At 40.7% G+C, this 21076-nt stretch overlaps 1 protein-coding gene and 1 long non-coding RNA gene across 5 annotated transcripts in view; one reads left to right on the top strand and one right to left on the bottom strand.

Annotated features, from left to right (window-relative positions):
- POMP (proteasome maturation protein) overlaps positions 1-2132 on the bottom strand; it is an 11380-nt gene extending 9248 nt beyond the window's left edge. The window contains exons 1-2 of one of the 2 annotated variants that reach the window (XM_072976059.1): positions 2015-2132; positions 173-270 (exon numbers count right to left, since the gene is read on the bottom strand). In XM_072976059.1, the coding sequence (XP_072832160.1) occupies positions 173-270; positions 2015-2017 (101 nt within the window). In that variant the 5' untranslated portion in view covers positions 2018-2132. Of the gene's footprint in view, positions 1-172; positions 271-415; positions 698-2014 lie in introns of those variants that run through there. The other variant, XM_015243335.3, reaches the window with a different exon arrangement.
- Positions 2117-21076, top strand: LOC107033993 (uncharacterized). Of its 3 annotated transcripts, none has more exons than XR_001459520.3 (3): positions 2117-2226; positions 17165-17370; positions 19346-21076. It is a non-coding gene; the product is annotated as an uncharacterized lncRNA (long non-coding RNA). The 3 variants fall into 3 exon arrangements; XR_012079866.1 differs by lacking the exon at positions 2117-2226 and adding an exon at positions 2241-2391; XR_012079864.1 differs by lacking the exon at positions 2117-2226 and adding an exon at positions 2241-2591.

Below are 21076 nucleotides of genomic sequence, written 5' to 3'. Positions count from 1 at the left end.
CTATAGAAAACATCCAAGCTTCTGCTCCCCTCCTTCCCCAGTCTAAAGTATATTACCTGCTATCCCCTAAAGTAAACATATATTTACGGCCTATCAAAACAGTTAAAGAATATTGTGAAAAATAATTCACATTTTATTATAACAAAATCAAAGTCACAATTCCCCCATGTACCCTTTTCGAAGAAGATCATGACTTTCAAAAGGTCCACTTGCTGAAAGTTCAGTAACTGGAATACTGTCCTTTAGCTGAGATCCAAGCCCTCTGGCATTCTACAACACAAATAAAAAAAACTATTAAATACAAAAAATTTTTTTTAAAAATCACACTGAACATCTATGTATAAAACATTGTTTAAGCACTAGAGAGAAAAGATAAGGTCCTTGCCCTCAAGGGGCCCACAGTCTAGATAATTACCACAAGCCTTAGCATTACAGTAGAGGGATATACACGGTTCAGTGAATAATATCAAATTTGCGGGTAGGAAGGATTACTGAGTTGATCTCTGAGTGCTGTCAGATTGAAAAGCATTCCTCTTCCAGTTTTCAATTCTGCATAGCAAGGTTTGCCTGATATGTGATCTCTCCCACCAAAGCTGTTTTAAAAAAACTGATTTATCAATGTCTTGTCTGAAGAAAATGTCCAAGGTCCTAAGCCTGGAACACAAGAACCTGGAAACAACAACTGGTTTCAATCCCCCAACACAGAAGTCATGGTTAATTAGGAAAAGAATCTGGAATCTAGTGTGGGCTGTGACTAACAATATGTGCCTGTGATGAGGCACAGAACCTCTCAGGCCCCTTCCAGGCCTAGAGTTGTATGACTCTACCTGCTACTTTACTAAATAAACTTTCTCCTCCCCGACTGCTTTATAGTAAAGTGACAGAAGAAAGGTTTCTTCTGGGCACAAAGAAAAGGGGAATTCTGATCTCTGGGTTCTACTATTATCACTTTCCCAATTACCCTCTGTAAAACATCACGATTAGTACCTGATGTTTCTAACACAGTATCAGAGGAAAACAAAACTGTGAAAAGTTAATGAACACTAGTTACGCTTCGAGTGTTTATAAAATCTCTTCACTATGATCAGCCGTATTTACCAACAAAAGCTTTCTAATTTGGATGGCCTAGCCGCAGCACTGGCATCACAGTCATGGGCAATGACAATTCAGGAATCTCTCCCAAATACCGTAACTTTTAAGTTAAAAAGAGAGAAAGAAGGGGAAGGATATAGCTTAAGTTGTAGAGTGCAAGCCTGGGATGCATGAGGTCCTGGGTTCAATCCCCAGTACTTCCTCTAAAAATAAGTAGGTAAACCTAATTACCCACCCCGGAAAAAAAAAAGAGAGAGAGAGAGAGACAGAGAGAGACAGAGAGAGACAGAGAGAGAGAGAGAGAGAGAGAGAGAGAGAGACAGAGAGAGAGAAGGGGGGGAGGAGATCCAACAATACTTAAAAGTGGGAAGCAGCAACTAATTTTTCCCCCTCCAACATCTGGCATACTACAAGCTCCCAAAGATATTCGCAGAGTAAACCGAGTGACAGAAATGCGACCTATAGTTGTGGGTTTGTTATCAAGGGTATCCGAGGGTCAGGGATGGGTAAGGCGTTTGAGGACTCGACTCCCAAAGGTTCTCTCCACAGGGGAGGGGTAGTCGGCGGCGCCGCACCCCAGAGCGTTACACTTTCGGATTTGCCCTTTTGGGCTCGGCGCCAACTACCGGAAGGGTCCGGGGATAGGACGGGGACCGGCTGGGGAACGTGGGGATGGGAACGAGAAAAGGAGGCGGGAAAGGATGAAGCCGAAGCGCTGCTCGCAGGACCAGCGCAGGAGCCGGGCCCGGGCGACCGCCACGAACCCCCCATCCCCGTGACTCGACAGATCATGGCGCCCGAGGCCCGCCTCCTCCTCCCGCCGCTGCCGCTACCACCGGGGGCCGGGCTGGGAGGCGGAGGCCTGCTCCTGCGTCCATGGGCCCGACCCCCGGCAGCTCGGGTCGCCCGGGGTCTCACTCACCATCTTCACCTCGCTCTGCGCACACCCTCTCAGCCCGTTACGGTCAGCCGGCCCCGCCGCTCACTTCCGTTTCCGGGGTTGCCCCCCCACATCCGCCGGAAGTGCGTCCGTCCGGGCGAGGAAGGAAGGAGGGCGCGGGGCGCCGGGAGGGAGCCGCGCGGGGCTGAGGCTCCCACGCCTGAAGTCCCGAGGGACCGGGGGCCAAGGGCGCAGTAAGGGTGTGGGCGGGAGGCGGGCGGGCTCGGGAGGCGACGTGCGGGGGAGGGGAGACGAGGCCCTCCGCCCCCGCTCTCATCGCCGACCGCTAGCGCCGCGTGTGGAGATGGGCAGTGCGCGTTGCTAGACGCATCGCCTTGTTAACTGAGAATCTCTTTGAGGTCGAGATTGCATTTTTCGTAAGGGTAAACGAGGCGTAGGTGGGATGAGTGACTGGCCTGCAGTCGTCCAGCTAGTAGGACAAAAGTGGAACACAAGGCTTTTTTGCCAGTTTGTTTCTACTTTTTAAAGTCAGTGTTCGATAAAGCCTGCAACGTTCAGGACCTTGTGCCGAGGCTAAGAATGAACAGAAATGAACCTGGTTGGTGTGGTTCCTGGGCTACGGGAGTAGAGGAACTTGGGGGTGGAGAGGTTAACAACTAAGTATACATTCTGACATTTTGCGGCTCTTAAAACAATTCCAAGGTCTGTACGTGAACTGTCTCATTTAATCCTTTCAATAAACTAATGAAGTGGGTACTACCATTACCTCAGTTTTATAGGCGCTAAAAGCAAGACATACAAGTTTAAGTAATTATGCCCAAGGATGCATAATCTGTTGTAGTCATAACACTATACTGTATTGCCTTCCAAATATAATGTGGCAAAGTGGACTCATGCTCTCTCACCGTGTGGTGGAGATAACTTAAGGAATCCTTGGGCTGACAGCCCAGGTATGAGTGAAGTAGGTAGGAGACTATTTGAAAAAACATTGTGGGCAGGTTTGCTTGTGCAAAAATAAAGTGGGGATGAAGACTGATACTCAGAGAATAAGGTAGCATGTAGTGTGAGATCAAGTTTAGGAGGTGGAAGCAAGCTTGTTACCGGGGCCTATTATTGTGTGCCAGGTTAAAGATAAGGCTTTATCTTTAAAAAAAAATCATTGAAGGATTTTAAGGAGGAAGTGATAAGGGTGTGTGTGTCTTGCATATCCATTGTCATGGTCCCACAACCTTGAACTCCTGGGATAATACAGACTGCGGGTATTCTGCACCGCTGTCCTTTCGTGTTTCCTTCTCACTCTTCAGAATGTCTGTGTTTACCTTGAGATTTGAGCTTGAGTGTTTCATTTGCATATTTTTCCTTTCACTCAGTTCTACCAAAGGGGAAATTTTAAAACTGCAGCTCTTCAAAAAAAAAAAGTCATTTTCATGTTTGTTGAGTGCTCATAGTTTGGTCATTAAATCCTTGTTGAGCATTTGCTTAGTACTAGATTCTGGGGCTAAAGAGAAGAAAAGCCATTTCTCTGTGCTTGATACTTTCATTTTCCTGGGGAATAGACATGTACACAAATATTTAAAATGCCAGGTGGTCAGTGCCTGATAGAGAAAAGAGCTGGATCAGGAGGTGGCTGGGAACAGGGAAGAACGGCATTTGAGGAAGAGGAAACGTGGAAAGGCAGGAATTTGCAAAAGGGTACATTTGAAGAGTATTTCTGTGTGGATGGAGTTTCGGGTGAGTGGTTGGAACAAGGTGAGATGAGATGGGAGGGCTTGCTTGGGGCTAAAATGAAGGACCCTTGTACTGTATGCTGAGGTTTTTAGATGTTTTCTCGAAGGAAACAGGAGATGATGGAGGTCTTGTCATAAAGACTTTTTTTTAATTTTTTGAAGTATAGTCAGTGTGTCAATTTCTGGTGTAGAGCATAATATAAATGATTGGTGTTTAAAAAAAATGATGCAGCACGAGGGATGTATGGAATTGGGAGAAATGAGGAACCAGAATGCCATTTAGAGTGGTGCAGTAGGCCGAGGCAGAGGTGAAGAAATGAATGAAGGTAGCACAGTGTACTGGAGAGACTTCGAGAAGCAGTGAGAAGGAGGGATGAACCTGAGAAGTAGTAGAACACAAGAGGCAACCGAGGAAGGGGAGCCGCCACGGAGACAAGAAAGAAACGGGCGAGAGGCAGACGGAGAAGCAAACTGCTGTCTTGGACTGCAGAGGGGAAGGAAGTGCTGAGAGGTTGAAAGGAAGTCAAAAGAGAGGCTAGAAAATGATTTTAAAGTAGCTTTTAAAAAATCACAAAGTCTTGAAAATAGGCCTATGGTGGCCAATGTGAAGGCACGCAAGGAGAAAAATCGTATTTTGAGCAGTGCACACACCCATATTTATATCCTTTTTAAAAGGTCTGTTACAGCATTAACTAATACAAAGCAGTGTTGAGTAGACTAAAGTAGTTTAAAGAATTAAATTAGATTTGATGCTAGAATGGTTTGATATGTTTGCTTAAGCTTTAGGTATGTTATATAGTTTGGAGGATACAGTGATAATGCTAGTTGTCATCTGCTGTGTGTCAGGCCTGTGTGTCGTTTCAGTTAATCCTCGGTTACTCTATGAGGTAGGTACTACTGCGTCCACATTTTACAAAGTAATCTGGTTTGTTATGTGCCTTGAATGACAACAGGTGCCCCATTTTACTTCACTTTTCGTTATCTTCCTTGAATTCACCCTTAGGCCTCTCTGGCACAAATCCGTGTTGACTATGTTATTGAACGTAGAGAAAAGTCCCATGGAGAATGCAGGCTGGGATTGAAACGGGTGAGGAGCAGGTGAATGAGGACAGCCAGGCAGTAGCTGACGGTGCTGATTAGGAAGTGTGAAAGCGTGCTGAGTTGGAAAATTCCCAAGGCGTCAGCTGAGTCCTCATCCCTCCAAAAGTAGAGAAAGGGTGGAGTAAAGCAGACGCGTGCACTTTGGAAGAAGAGGGAGCTAAGCGGTAATGGTAACGATCAGTAGCTGTCAGGAGCAAGAGGCAGTGGGTCAGGGAAAATGTGAGAACGAGTAGACACCACGGGACAAGCTTTGGAGGAAAGCAGCAGCATTTACAAGAGAGCTAGGTTTCCGTTAAGCTAAGTTGTGGAAAGGACTGGTAGCAAAGTGAAAAATACTGGGAAGTCTAGTTGCACGGTCCAGGGACATAGCGGCAGGGGCTTGTGAAAGCAGGACAGGTGAGTTCGGGGGGCCAAGGGCTGAGCAGGTGACGGTAGCAGAGGATTACCTGGGGTAGAGAGGTCAGGGTTCTCTCCCTTATGCCCCCATGCAGCCTGTACACGCTGCACCACAACCTTGAGCCCTCCCTGTGCTGGCCTGCTTCCACACCTCTCTGTTTCTCTCCCACAGGCTCCTGCAGTCAGGGCCAGTGTCTCACACATTATTGGATCTACATCTGCGCAGAGAGAGCATCCAAAAACTGTTTATTAAATGAAAAGTAGGGGAAGGGAATGAATGGCTGGGGTTCCTAGTAGGTAAGACAGACTAGATATGCTGATCCAAGATATTTGGACAAGTTTCCGGAAGCACCCTCCTGGGCTTGGAGCCCAAGCCTAAAGCGCAGCCCTGTAAGCCGAGTCCCTCAATCTCTATCTGGTTCCAGTTATGCCCTTTCCCCCAGTACTATACTCAACAAAAATTGGCACTCCACCACGAGGTCTACAACTCTGACATCCACTAACATCAGGAGCCACAGAGAGTGTGTGTGTGGTGTGAGGTGCCCACTCTTCCCCTCCCCCGCCGGCTACAAATTCTGACCAGGCTTGCTTGGTCTTTTTTCCCTCCCAGTCTCTGAGGACAGTTCTTCTCAGTCATATGGATTCTTTTGCTTTGAAATCAGAATGGGGGGATTTGGAGAGGGGCTAGTGGCAGGGTCAGTGGTGATGGTTTTCCCATAGAACTTAGGGTAGCAGAAGCATGAGAGCTCCCTGGTCTGAGAGAGATGAGAGCGGAAATAATTCAATCAGTGTGAAAAGTTTGTGAAACTTACTGTCTTCAAGGTACCTAATACTTAGACGGTCATAAGACCATCTAAGTTTCAGAAATTGCTCCCCTACAAGGTTTGGCAGGGGAGTTCATGTGAGGGAGTGGTACAAATCTCTACTAAAAAGAAAGCTCCTGTGTTTCAGAGGACCTGAAAAGAATCTGCAAATTTTACATAGTACATCCAACTCTTCTTTAAACTATCTTAATTCTTGTAGTGTTGGGAGAGTCTCAGTGTGCTTAATTTAAGATAAATCCTGTTCACACATCTTTCTTGGCAAGTCCCTTGTAAGTGTTAAGGGATGGAGGAATACATTACATCAGGTTTATCTGACAGACCCTTCTCTTTAACCCCGAGAGATGAGTGTTTCATATTTCTTCTGAAATACTTTGCTGACTATGATTTCAGTTGGAGCTGCTTTTAAAAGAGTGTCCTCTGATTATGAAAAGCTGGGTTTTGAGAGTAAGTACTTACTAGACTCTTGAATCCAGGTGTTTTGTTTTACTGTTTTACATGTTCATTGCATCAGACACAGCAAAGGTTTAGGATTCCGTTTTCCGTGCTTTCATAGCCCTGTTTTGGGTCTGTGTTTTTAAGAAGTCGTTTATATTTTCAGCATAGAATCTTTATTCCTTTGCCAGTGGAGCATACAGTTTGTAGATTATATGCAATGAATTTTAAGTTCTAGACCTGTTTCTGTTACCCTTCATTTGCTGGCCCACACGTAGGAGCATAGAGTCATTTTAATATTAACTAAGAAATGTAATTCAGAATGCATATCTGCCAAAAGCATTGTACAGTGCCTCAGAGAGCTTGATACATCATACATGTCTGCCTGATGGTTTCTGTCCACATACTGTCTTCACATTCTGGTGTCAGTATTCCCCTCCACTGCCATGGGTAATTGAGAGGGGAAGTTTTTGTATTTTTGAAAATTCAAAAATGTATTCCCTGAAGACAATGAAAGACTTAAGTAGAGAAAATTTGCGTGTATACAAAGTACACCAAAAGGGTTCCTCAAAAGCAATTTACTTTAATCTTATTTGGAATCAGTAAGGTGGTTTAGAATCTAAAAGCTGAAAAAGCCAGCCCAAGTCACTCTGATTGATTGTATGATTGGGTTACTTAACTTTTTTGTTCTTCCTCCTGAAGGCAATGCGTGCTCGTTGTAGAGAATTAGAAACCATCAAAAGGCAGAAAAGCGGGAGCTGAGAGCACAGGTGACCGCAGTGCACGCGCTGGCTCTCAGGTGTTCTGCTGTCAGACAGAATGTATCTGCCTGTCGTTTGAAAGAAAATAGAGTGACTCCATTTCCTAAGTGAGCTGGGAAGGTTTCTCTTGGCTTTTTTCATGACTGTGTTGTTACTTAATAAAATATGTCATTCTGAAGCCTTAGAAAACACCCTTCCTCTCCTTCTTCAAGAATGGTGAGTTACACGTAGGCTGTTTAGTCAACATTTTTCATTCTGTCAGCATGGTTGGATGCCAAGTGGCTGTTCTGAGGGATTTTTGAAGGTACGTTTTTTTTGATACTTTGCCAGGGAAATCATAACTCTTAAAATGCTCCGTAGTCCTAACCATACAATTGGATTTATGGATAGATATTATGTTCCATGTTTTGTTGTTTTCTCACTGTTTTAGTGTCTGGGATTAATGCCAAAGGCTTTTCAGCCTCACTCTATTTATTAAATTAGAGTGTACAGCTAAGTTTACACAATGGAGTTTAGAGGGGGGAAAAGGACCTTGTTTGTTTATCATTCTACCTACGTGTCTTTACACCAGTGAGAAAGGAAAGTATTATTTCTCAAATACCTCAGTGAAATCTCCTGAGAAATCAGGCATCACAGTTAACAGAATCAATTACCTGACGCCTGAGCCACAGGAATAGCTCCTTGCCTTCTTCCAGACCGTCTTTCATAGGGCTGCCAAAAACGTTTTTTCCCCTAAAAGTCAAGTCTGTGACTCTTCTCCCAAAAGCCCTCCACTTGCTCCTGGTTCCTGCCCTCCAGGATTGACTCCAGACTCTGTGGAATGGCAAGCAGGCCTTTTGTGATCTGGCTGCCAACGTCATTCTTAAATCCTTTACTCTAGTCATGTTAAATTACTTGGAATTCTCTGAAAACGGCATTGCTTGCATGCCCCTGTCCTTTTATTCCTGCTCCCCCTCCTTCTGGAAGGCTCTAGGCACCATCGCATGCAGCGTCACTTCCTCTATGAAGCCATTCCTGACTTGCTCCTCGGCCCTGTTCTCCCCCTTCCAGGGAGAGTGGACCCTCCGTGCCCCGTCACATTGACACACTTGTTCCGCAGCATCTGTAACACACTGTTGCACTTCTTGTGCCACAATTTTGTGGGCAATCTTTCCGGAGCTGTTTATATCCTTTTGTAGCGCAGCTTCCTTTAGGAACATCATGGTAGCCTTTCAGCTGGCTGACCTGCCTCCACTCTCACCTGCTCCCTGATTCGCTCTCCATGTCATCTGCAGCGTCCTGTAAGCTCAGTAAACAATAGCTGTATTTTAAAGGCTCAGTAGAGACTGGGTAAAATTAGCTTCAGGGTATAATTAGCACTGGGTCTAATTTATTTCCTATATCAAGATTGCCTAGACCCTAGCACCAGGGCTGTGAGAAATTAGGTAAAGAATTAGATGTAGACAGCCAGAAAAGTCACAGAACCAAAAAGATGCTGTTGCCAGACCTCAACCAGGGCTGCCAGAACTTGCATGGGTGGGATGTTCAGGGGTGTGTTACTGGGGCTTCCTTGTGGTCCTGGGTCAGAGTGGTAATGAAGTCAGGAAACAGTGTCCAGTGACCAGAAGCAGTAGCAATATTCTTTGGAGCTGAGAGGGATGTACAGTGTGGGAGCTACAAAGACCAATAGATTCAGTCTTGTCAAAATATATTCCCCAAGGATCTGAAATTTCAAAATACTGTAGTTTGTATATGTTTACTTGGAATACAAAATAATTCCTTCCTTTACCACTATATTTATCAAAGAATTGTTTTGAGACATCATTTTAAAAAAGAATGACTGGGACATTGTGCTGTACACCAGAAATTGATATCTTGTAACTGACTATACTTCAGTTTAAAAAAAGAAAGAAATGTAAACTGATTCAGAAGGTGTAAATTTGTATTTCTGCCACAGTTAAAATTTTTGTTGACCTGATGGGTTAGAAGTGAGAGCTCACTGTCATTTTAGTTTGTGTCTTCCTGATTACTGTTAAGATTAAGCAATTTTTCATGTTTATCATTTAGATTTGCTTTCCTGGAAATTCCTGTTCATACAGCCTTTGCTCATTTTTCTGTGGAGTTTTTCTTCTTAAAAATTTATAGGCATTTCTTGCATACTATGGTTATTAACCTTTGTCTTATACACTACAGATATTTCCCACAATCTTTTGTTTATGGTAATATTTTTCTTTTGTTTATAGTATCTTTGACCTAAACATTTATAATAAATGTCTCTTTCCCTTTACAACTCTGTGGCTTATTCCTTCAGTTGAAAATGTTTCCCAACTCCTAGTGTATAAATTTATTCTCAGATTTTATTCTAAAATACTGTTTTTCACATTTTGTTTTTAATTTACTTATGAATATAGATTATGATTGGAGTCTGGTTTTATTTTCCTCTAGAGGCTATTTTAAAATCCTGTTTGTATTAAGATACGTTTTGAGACTCTCCATTCCTATGATCTAATTTTTTCCAAATTTAACAAAATTTGGTAACATCTACTGTACATATATGTGCCAAATACTTTCCTAAGTACTTTACATATTTCAACTCATTTAATCCTGGCAGCAACATTGTAGGTCAATTTTATTATTCCACGTGAACTTTAAAATGTTTTTATCAGATTAAGAAGAGACCGTTGGGATTATGATTAGAATCACTTTAGGTTTATACATTGATTTGGGGAGAATTAACATGTTTTATATACTTAAGTAATATTTTTATACATTTTGTCATAGGTCTTAAACCTGTCTGGTCAAATTTAGCCTTAAGTCTCTGCAGTTTTGTCACTATTAGAAGTGGAATATGTAGGGGTTTCTTTCATTTTCACTTCTATCTGGCTGTTCCTGTAAGCACCCTTACTGATGCAGTAAGGGTAGCATGTATATTATTCAGCTTAGGGTAAATTATGCTGCAGTAGCAACCTGAAATTCTCAATAGCTTAAAACAATGTTTTATTCTTTTGTTTTTGTTCAACAATATCCAGTCCCTCTCTACTTCTAAGTATGCAAGATTTATACTTTCTTGTCTCTTAAAATGATACATAGCCATCAGACTCATTGTGGCCAATGAAAATGTGAGTGGAAGTGATGTATTTCACTTTGCATGGAAGCACTCAGGAGCTGGAGAATGATTCTCCATGTTATCTCCCCTCCCATAGTGATTGTGGAAGTATGTGCTGATGTGGAAATACCAGAAGACCAATGTAGCTAGGATGTTGGGCTGTTGTATAGAAGACAGTTGCCTTGCAGACCACCCAGGTGAAGGGTCTGTAGTTTCAAATTCAGAGATTTGAGGGAATTTAGTTTTTTTCCACTACAACATAACCTAGTCAGTCCTGACTAATACAGCATACATATTCTACATATTTTAACAAAAGTGTCGTGTGTGTGTGTATTCATTTATCCATATTGTTATATAGGACAGAGTTCTTTCATTTAAGTATGGGTCCACTGATTTGGATGCCAAATATCTTCTTGCATAAACCACATTCGTAATGCATCCTATACAGTTTCCAGTGTGGATTTCTTTATTATGGAGCAAAAACTTAAAAATACTTGTAGAAAAATATAAATACAGAATCTTACAACTTCCCCTTCATTTTTTGTAATTGTCACAGCCAAACCAACAGCATTTTTTATAACTTACCTTTATTGAACCTTTCTAAAGCAGACAGCTTAGTTTTCATAAAAACAATTTATTCTGTTCATATTATTGTTGGATTCTGTAGTATTTATTTAAATTACTTGTTTATAGTAACAGTACAACTGTCATAAACATGTTTCAGAGCAAACACAACTGGATATTAGTAAGTGTACAATTCAGCTGGTGAAAATGGAATACATGATTGTAAGGTCAGAACATTTAGCTTGCTGTAGGTAATAGTCTGAAGGTTTTACAGATGACATTGAGAGCTTTTTAAGTCCCAAGAGTCATTTAGAAAGAAGTGAATTAAGCGAGTTTCAGTATTATGCTTGTACTATATTTATATATGCATGTACTGCATTTGTATATGTGTGTGTCTCTGTTATATTGATCTTGTATCTAGCCACATTCTAGAATGTTCTTTTTAAAAGCATATCTTGGGGTGTCTACATATGTAATCATATTATCAGCAAAAGATAATTTCATCTCTTTCCCAAATTTATATTATTTGCTTTTCTTACTGCACTGTTATAACCTCCAAAACAATGCTCAGTAAGTGATGGTAATAGTGGGTATCCCTGTCTTTTCCTTGATTTCAGTGGAAGTGTATTTAGTGTTTCACTCTTGAAGAGTGAAATGTCTGCTATCAGCTATTTGGGAAAGGTCCTTAGTATTTTAGGTGGTTCCTTTCTGTGACAGAGACTGGCTAGACACTCACTCAGCACTTTTCCTGTTCTTCTGAGAACACAGGTAGCTTACATTTTCCAGTCCCATTTGTGATAAGCTCAATCTGACTGAATTTTACCTGTGATTAAGTAAGCCCAATCTAACTGAATTTTGGTCAAAAGAATGTGGGTAGAAAAGATTTGCCATACTTCCAGTCCTAACTCTGAGCCTGCTGCATGGTTCTCCACGCTGCCTTCCCTTCTCTGACATTCAGATGCAAAGTACTGGGTCGAGAATTCTGAGGTCCTAGAGGATGGCAGAGCTACTGATGGGAAGATCCTGGGTCTCTGAATAACTGCCTGTAGGAGACATGCATTGCTGACCCACACTGGATTATGATGTGATGAGGAATAACTCATTATGTGAAGCCACTGAGGTTTGGGGCTGTTTGTAAGATAAGCTAGCCTATGCTAATATTACATCCTCTATTAAGGTTATATGTAGAGTTTACATTTGAAGTGACTGCTCACCTTTTTCAAATGCCTTTTAATCATTTCTTTATATGAACATTTTTCCTCATTAACTTGCTTGTGTGATCAATTATGTTGACAGATTTCTTAATATTGAACCAGCCCTGTATTCCTGGAATAACCCTGCTTGGTTGTAATGCATTTTTCTTTTGTTATTCTAAAGTACTCTATTTCCCATAATTTTATTCAGAATTTTTTGCACTGATAATCTTAAGTCAGGTCATTCTATTTTTTTTAACTGTACTTTTTTTAAAAATCAGGTATTCATATTAAGATTTTGCTGGCTTTATACAGTCAAATGTGTAGCTTTCAGTTTTTTTCCATGGTTTATTTAGAATAATTTTTAAAACTTTGAGCTATCTGGTCCTGATATATGAAAAGAACTTTTAAATTATCCCCTTATCCTTACAGTTATACTCAGTTTCTCTGTAACTTAAATGTATTATTTAGTTTTTCTAACTTTTAACCTTTATAATAACAAAATCATAAAGTATATTCATCTGTGACTTCCAATTTTTACTCAGCAGTGTTTTTGGAATGCATCCATGTTGATATGCAGTTGATTCATTTTTATTGCTGTATAATACTTTATTGTGTAAACACCCTCATTTTAAAAAACCCACTCTACTGGGTTAATTAAATTGTTTCCAGTTTTTGCTAATATAGATAGTGGTAATATAATTTTTTGTGCATGTCTGCTGGTGCAAGAGTTTTTCTACCAGGAGTGGAATTGCTACGTTGTAGAGTATACTCACAGCTACTGGATATTACCAAAATGTTAGCCACACTAATTGAAGTAATTTACACTCCAACAAATAAACTTCCCATTTCTCCACATTTTTACCAGTATTTGGGCTGAATCAACTTTTGCATTTTTCTCAATCTGTTGGATACAAAATTGTATCTCATTGTGGTTATAATTTTCATTCTCATATCTACTTTTGAAATTGTATGGTCACTATATTGGCTAATTCATGTTTTCTTTCCTATGAAATGCCTGTTCATATCTTCTGTTCCTTTGTCTATTAGTTTGTGTTTTTTAAAATTGATCAATAGGTCAGCTATAGGTTTTTGATACAGAAACATTTTTAAATTAACTATGATCAAATCTATTAACATTTTCCTTCAGAAGTTTTCAAAGATTTACCTTTCATGTTTATGCCCCTAATGTAACTATAATTGTATATATACACACAGAAATATACACACATATACTGGCTGATGTAGGGATCCAGGTTCTTTCATTTTCCCCATGTGGATTATCCAGCTCTTTTCATGCTGAGAAATCATCATTTTCTCCGCTCACTTGCAAGGCCAGCTTTGCTGAATACTCTGGGTTCTCTCTTCTGCCCCGTTGGTCAATCTGTCTATCTCTGTACAAGTTCTATGTTATCCTAATGTAACTATAGGTTTATGACATCTCTTAGTATATGATAGGACAGGACTTTCTACTTCCTTCTTTAGAAGTAACTTGGCTATCTTTGGCATGTTGCTCTTTTATTTGAGTTAGCTCAAGAGGTTATTTGGATTTTTATTGAATATAGAGTTTAGGGAAGATTGACAACTTTAAGACAGAACTTCTCCACTCACTTTCTATATTATTTCTTAACCCCATAATTAAAACATTATTATTGTTGTTTTATAGTCAGTGATTGTTTAGACTTACCGTGTGTTTATCATTTTCTTTGCTGTTCTGGATCTCTGACCTTCTTTCTGGGATGAGTTTTCCTCATCCTAAAGTATACCTGTGGAAGTTTCTCTAATAAGTGATAGTAAGCTCTCATTTTGTTGTTTGTCAGATAATATTTATTTTGCCCTCATTCTTGAAAGATAGTTTCGCTGGGTATAGAAATTTAGGTTGTCCACTATTTTCTCTGCATTTTGAAGATACTGTTCCACTGCTTTCTGGAATTGTGTTGCTTTTGATAAGTACAGCCAAAGTCTCTTGTTCCTCTGTGAATAATCTGTATTTTTCTCTCTGACTGCTTTTAAGATTTTCTCTTTGTCTACATTTGACTACAGTGTGTCTTGGTGTAAAGGCCTTTTTATATATCCTGCCTTGAATTTGTTGGGCCTATTTCCATGATGAAACAGGAGGAACACTCTTTAAAAAGTCGTATTTACCCTTGTCTTTCCTTCCTCCCTCCGCCACCATCTCCTTTGAATGCAGTTATGAGATCTGGAGCTGTGAGAATCATCTTGAAATCGTGAGGTTACAAGCACAAGAATGGAGAAATAGAAGGGAAGGAATCCATGTCCTTGATAACCTCTCTGGACTTCATGCTATAAGAAGAAAATAATTGCTTTTTTTTTTTTTTTTTGCTTAATGTATACTCTTTATTCAGGTATTCTGTTATATCCAGAAATAATCTTAATCAAAACATGATCCTTTATTTCTCCTGTGAAGTGCAACAAACATTGTAACAGAGTAAGTGCTCAGTAATGTTTTTCAAATGGCTGCTGCTCATTTTGTATCATGGCCATTGAGAAGTCTGTGTTTAGTCTTTGAAAATGTCTGAAAATTTTGATAAATTTTATTTATTTAAGGATGTTTCTTTATCAAAACAGGCATATAAAAAGATGATGTTCAACATAGCTACTAATCAGGGAAATGCAAATCAAAACCACAGTGAGATATCACCTCACACCAGTCAGAATGGTTATCATTAAAAAGAACACAAACAACAACTGTTGGTGAGGACGTGGAGAAAAAGGAGCCCTCACACACTGTGGTTAGGAATGTAAATTGGTGAAGCTGCTATAGAAAAACAGAATGGAGGTTTTTCAAAAAACTAAACATAGAACTATCAAATGACCCAGCAATTCCTCTCCTGGGTATTTGTCTGAAAAAGACAAAAACACTAATTCAAAAAGATACATGCACCCCAGTGTTCACAGCAGCATTATTTACAGTTGCCAAGGTATGGAAGCAACCTACATGTCCATCCGCAGATGAATGGATAAAAAAATGGATAAAAAAAGATGTGGTGTGTGTATATACATATATATGTGAACATATACACATACACAATAGAATACTATTCTGCAATAAAACGTGAAACTTTGCCGTTTGCAACAACATGGATGGACTTGGAGGGTATTATGCTAAGTGAAGTAAGTCAGAGAAAGACAAAACTATGATATCACCTATATATGGAATCTAAAAAATACAACAAACTAATGAATAAAACAAAGAAGAAGCAGACTCACAGATAGAGAGGACAAACTAGTGGTTACCAGTGAGGAGGGGCAGTATAGGGGTGGGGCCAAAAAGAACGGTTACTATGGGATTATATGAAATCATGTGTGTGAAGCTTTTGAAAATTGTGAAGCACCGTAGAATTTAAAGAATCTACCATTCAATTAAAAAAACCTATAGCTGACCTACAGTTCAATTAAAAAAAAACTAATATTTATCAAATAACCACTAAAGTATCAGGTAGTGTTCCTCCACTACACTGTAGCTTGTTAGACTTAACTAGTGTTTTAGGAAACAGAAACACAGTCTAAGATGTGTAAAATACATGACTCCTGTGTGAGTAGGTTTGGTCTGTACCCACTGAGACAAATCATTCTTAGGGATGAGGAGATAAAACATGAAAATCAAGATTAATCAGAAGATCTGGGCTGAGGGAGTGGAGATGTAAGTGGGGAGGAGGAGGGAGAGAGTGAGATGGAGGGGGAGAGAGAGAGATCAAAACAGCTGGTCCCCTTTACCCTTCTCTCCCAATCAGCTCAGCTGTCTTTTAAACAGTAGACGTGTCTTTTAAGGAGCAGTCTGCAAGTGAGCAGGGAACAGACATGCCATCGACTGACCTGTGGGAAGCTCTCCGCTGCTAACTGTCTTCTGTAGTCTGCAGAACGTGATTGTGTGCCACAGTAGGACATGTGCTAGCTCTCTATGGAAGCTCCCAAAGCACGTATTAACCTCCTTTCCCCATCACGTAGATGTACTTTCACAGAACTTAAAGAGCTGGGCAACTGCAAAAACCAAATGTATTTGAAAAGTTTGTTTCTCTAGTTGAACACTGCTAGATTTTCCCCTCGTCCATTATAGGGAATCCCATTTCAGGTTCTGCATAGAAAGAGAACTTCCAATGGCCAGGGTAGTCACTGTAGACTTAGTACTGTTTGTATAATGAAGACATGGAGATACAGGAGCCTGCAGTCTGGCTTGGGATGTGAGAGCTGGTTCCACAGTTGGCAAGATTCCCTCCCATCCTCATGAGAAGTGTGTGAGTACCAGGATTCTCCAGGTCCACCCACCTCATGATCCCTGGTTGGCATAGCCCAGCCTTTTTTTCTTTTTCTTTTTTTATTGAGGTATAGTTGATTGACAGGGTTGTGGTAGTTTCTGGTGTACAGCATAGTGATTCAGTCATATATACATTAAAAAGTAGGACTTTGTTTATCTGTTTTACATATAGTAGTTTGTATCTACTAATCCCAAACTCCTAATTTATCTTTTCCCCCCTTCCTTTCCCCTTTGGTAACCGTGAGTTTGTTTTCTGTGTCTGTGAGTCTTTCTGTTTGTAAATAACTTACATTTGTCTCATTTTTTTAGATTTCACATATAAGTGATATCACGTGATATTTCCTTCTCTACCTGATTTACTTCATTTAATATGATTATCTCTAGGTCTGTCCATGTTGCTACAAGTAGCATTGTTTCATTCTTTTTTATGGCTGAGTAGTATTCCACTGTATATACCACAACTGTTTTATCCAGTCATCTGTGGATGGACATTTAGGTTGCATGGTCTTGATATTCCAGCCTTCTTAATGGGTCAAAATGTCACACACATTTTTAAATGATTGAAGTGGTCACATGTTAAAACAGGAGAAACAGGAGTCCAGCCAAACATTCCTCAAGCAGTTGTTTCTGTCCTGCAGAGGGTTGCAGCTTGACCTGCGAGGGAGGAGAATGGCTGCCCGTGGGGTGTTTGGATTTCCTTCTATTTCCACTATGTCCTGGTCATTAAAATGGGGGATCTCCATAGAGTTAAAGGTTATTTTACACAGGAAGCACATTCAGTATTAGTACAACAAATGTTTTCCTTTCTCCAGCCCTGGAAGAACTCTACTCAGAGGGAGTCGTGATAAACCAGAGCGTCAGCCCTTTCCGCTCGGACACCAATAAGTCTTGCACTTCAAAATTGCTGACCTAAAAAGGATACTTGAGAAGGAGCATGTCTTTTTTTTTTTTCTCAAAGAAAGCAACACCAGAAGCAGTCTGACTTCCTTGTTCACTTCGATGCATGCAAAAAAGAAAAGTGAGTCACTCTGAGTTTCTAAGTTTAGTGTATAGAAACAAAGCCCTGAATCGTATAACTTGTCAGGGAAGACCAAGATAAAGTCTGTCTAGATCATGTTCATGTCGGAAGAGTCTGAAATTCTATTTTTGTGGTAGAGTTATGGGATTGGAGCTGCAACTGTCTACTCACCAGTAATTTTGCAGATCAATATGTGACTGTAAAAAACACTCCAGTAGAGAATTGGCAGGGCCATCTCATAGCACAGTCTCCCTTTACTGGGTCAGCCACACTCAGGCCAAAGCTTCTTCAAATGCAGAATTGAAAAAGGAACTGAAATTAACATTAGGAAAAGCATTGTGGATTCCGTCCAAATATTAATGTTAATCATGCTGTGGATGAAATGAGGTTTTTTTTTTTTAAAGTCACTTATTCAGTCAATTGGAAACTAAATACAAACCTGTGTATGAAACATACTGAGTAGATAGCATCCAAGCTCCAGTCTTTCTGCAAACTAAGACAACTCTCTTGGAATGCTGATACTACAGGGCAAGTCTACCCCAAATAATTAGTCCTGCTTCCTCCCTTGTAAAACTGCTATCCCTGACCCCATCCCAATACTTTCATTATCTCTCGTAAATGTGAACTACCTTTCTAGCTGTTCTGACGGGTGCTTAATTGTAAAATGTCAGTCAACAATCCCCAGCAGTTATTGGTAACAATACCATGAAGTGATTTTTAAAACAATAGTAGCTGAGCTTCTTCATTCCACTGTTCTGCCATCCTGCCTCCCATTAAAGTAAACTGAGTGAAACAAAGTAATTTGCTGATTCAGTGCATTCCAAAACCATGATTTGGGGGAGTATCTGGTGTTTAGAATATTTGCATTACTGCTCTCCCAACCATGAGAGGTTTTTTGTTTTGTTTTGTTTTCTGTAAGATTTCCTGAAGTCATGGGATATTGTTTCTCACACACTGCAGTTCAGTTCCGTCCCATGCAGAGTTTTGAAGAAAGATTGGGTCAGCCAACCCCTCTTCAGCCTGAATATTCTGTCTTGTGTGCCTTTATCAGGGACACTGTCTTTGCTTCAGGACCTTCTTCCTTCTTCCACCCCTCACAGCATGAGCCTGTAGACTGCTCACTGATGAGCATTCTACCAGGCACTTCCAGATCATTCCATGAGATTATAGCAGGAAGGATCCGAGGTGAAAAGAGAGGTGATGTGAGACCTCGCTCAACTGCTGCCTCACATCTTTTCGGTTCCTGGTCATTGATTCAAGGTCTCGGACACATCTCCTTCCTTATGATAATGACGGTCATCATAGAACGCCAGGCCCCAAGCTGAGCCCCTGGCTTGTGTTCAGACCCTTCAAATTAAGTACCATTAATATTTGCCATTTTACAAATGAGCAAATTAAGACTTAGAAACCTTGACTGACTTGCCCAGATCTCACAAGCCAGTGGCAGAATCGGTTGGTTGGATTCTACAGCTCCAGGTTTTAACTATTTTGCTATACTTACTGGGTAGAAAATTTGGCAACGATACCATAAGAAACCAGAAATCACAATCTAGCCACATGCAAAATAAACGCTGAAAGCATTGGTGAAAAGCAGCCGATGTATTTTGAAGCTGCTTGGAGGGGGCACACAAGATAAATGGGAAGAACTGTTGTTTCTCTTTGAACAGTATTTTTGCAGCACCTGATGGGGCTTATATAACTGCCTATGGAAACATCCAGATATTGCACCATCCAAAGTGGCTCAGGCTGATTACAATGGCCCCGGAAAAGGGGGGACCACATTATACAAACCCATCTCTTAAAGGCCACCACCAGTTGAACCAAGAATGTATTTCCATCATACCCTCTACTGGCATGTCAGTCCATAACTGACTTGACTAGCATCACTGACTTAAAGAAAGCCCGAATCTGTAGGTACCTGGGGGCAAAAGGCTTTCATGCTCCGGAAGCCCATTTCTTTTCTTCTTTATTAAAGGCAGCATTAAAAGCAACACAACGTGAGAGGTGCGACGCGCTGGGAAGCAGTTGCCTTCCCTGATGGATACAGAAGCCCGCGCAGTTAGTTCCTGCTCAGTGCTGCACTTTGATTGGATCTTGCCCATACACAGAAGTAAAGGGAAGCCCAAAGTATTGCCTCTTTCTCTCATCATTTTAAAAAAGATTGAAAGACATACTCCCCCAAATGCCAATGGCTTGATTCATGTACTGTCTTCAATCACATCTCAGCATTCCATTCTAAACATGAAATATGTATTTTTAGTGTCCCTAAGTAAATGTTCCAGCGCTCCAACTATGAGGGGTGGGAATCCTTTATCTCGGTGGGGGTTGGACAGTGAAGACTTCTCCCACCCTTCTTCAAATAGCCACCGAATCCCTTAAAGTGAAAGTACTGTTACTTGTCTCTAGCAAATAAAACAAACAACAACCCTTTGATCTTTAGGAAGCCCTTTCTTGTTAAGGTAACATTCTGCCTGACTTTTATGTTTCAGCATTCATTGTATATTTAATTATTTGTAAAAGTTTTGTTTTAAACGATTATACTTTTTCATAACTTAAGATAAACATAGGCCTGCTTTGTTAAAGATTAAAAATAAATCTCACACGAAGCTGCAAAACGTGGCAAACATAATACCACATGGGGTCGGTATGTTCCAAAACACGGTTCTCCAGGGGCCCCTCCAAACACACTGCTTCATTAGGAGTCTTGTTCTGAAAAGTGTCAGGAAGCCCCTGACTCTCACCCGCCCTTTCCTGAAACTGGTGAAAGTATGAAAAAAAAGAAAATTGCCACTGAAGTGAAAAAAGGAGAATCTCAACATATCTGGGAGGCATGTTTTGTCTTTTTTTTAGATTGCTACTATGCTCAAAAATACCTTGATGCTAATCTTGTAATAGCTTTCAGACAGGGAACGCACTGGGATAGCGATTATAAACACAAGGTTGTTGACAGTGTTCAATAGGTATGTTATCGAATGACTGCTGTTAATTCAGCTGGAGAATAATTCCTAGATCTTATTACATGGAAAACATCATCTCATTCCAACCTATTCAAATTTGACTGTAACTTTATGAATAAGGGTTCCCTTTTGGAAATATCCAAATAGAGCTAAAAAAATAAAAAACAAAAAACAGGTGTTCCTTGGCGGCTCACTATTCAGGCTTATTCCCCAGAATCTTTGAGTGTTCACTAACTCTTCCATTTTATTCTTTCTTTTGATTCCAATACATTTCCTCTTTCTGCGGTCGGGAGAGTCGACTCCTCGTGGATTTGGGGCCAGGAGGTCTGAAATACTAATGCAGTTCTTGAAGCAGACGGTAGGTGGAGTTGAAAAGCCATACCTCTCAGCCAGTCCTTTCTGGAAGACCCTAATCAGAAGTGTGAGAAGACTGATGTAATGGGACACAGGAGAAAATGCTGCCCGGAGAGGGGAGAGAAAGAGCGAGAGAGACAGGAACCAGAAAACGAGGGTGTCTTCTCCTCCCTCAGACACCCACGTTGGTGACTAGGATCCAGCTTCCATAATTCCGCATGGAAAACCCTTCCACCCCAATTGAAGAAATCAGATATCTAGACCCGATGAACACTTTGCAGAAGGATTTTACTTACTCAGTGCCCGTGATGTGACATCTTCCAATAGGCCATTGCCATTGGCTAAAGCTAAACAAAGATGTACACATATGAATTCAATAAAGTATAAAAAGAGGG

Source organism: Vicugna pacos, chromosome 14 (genome assembly GCF_048564905.1).
Source record: "Vicugna pacos chromosome 14, VicPac4, whole genome shotgun sequence".
In the NCBI taxonomy this organism is placed as follows: Eukaryota; Metazoa; Chordata; class Mammalia; order Artiodactyla; family Camelidae; genus Vicugna; species Vicugna pacos.
The sequence above is the reverse complement of the archived record's forward strand: the minus strand, read 5'-3'. Positions and strand labels throughout refer to the sequence as shown.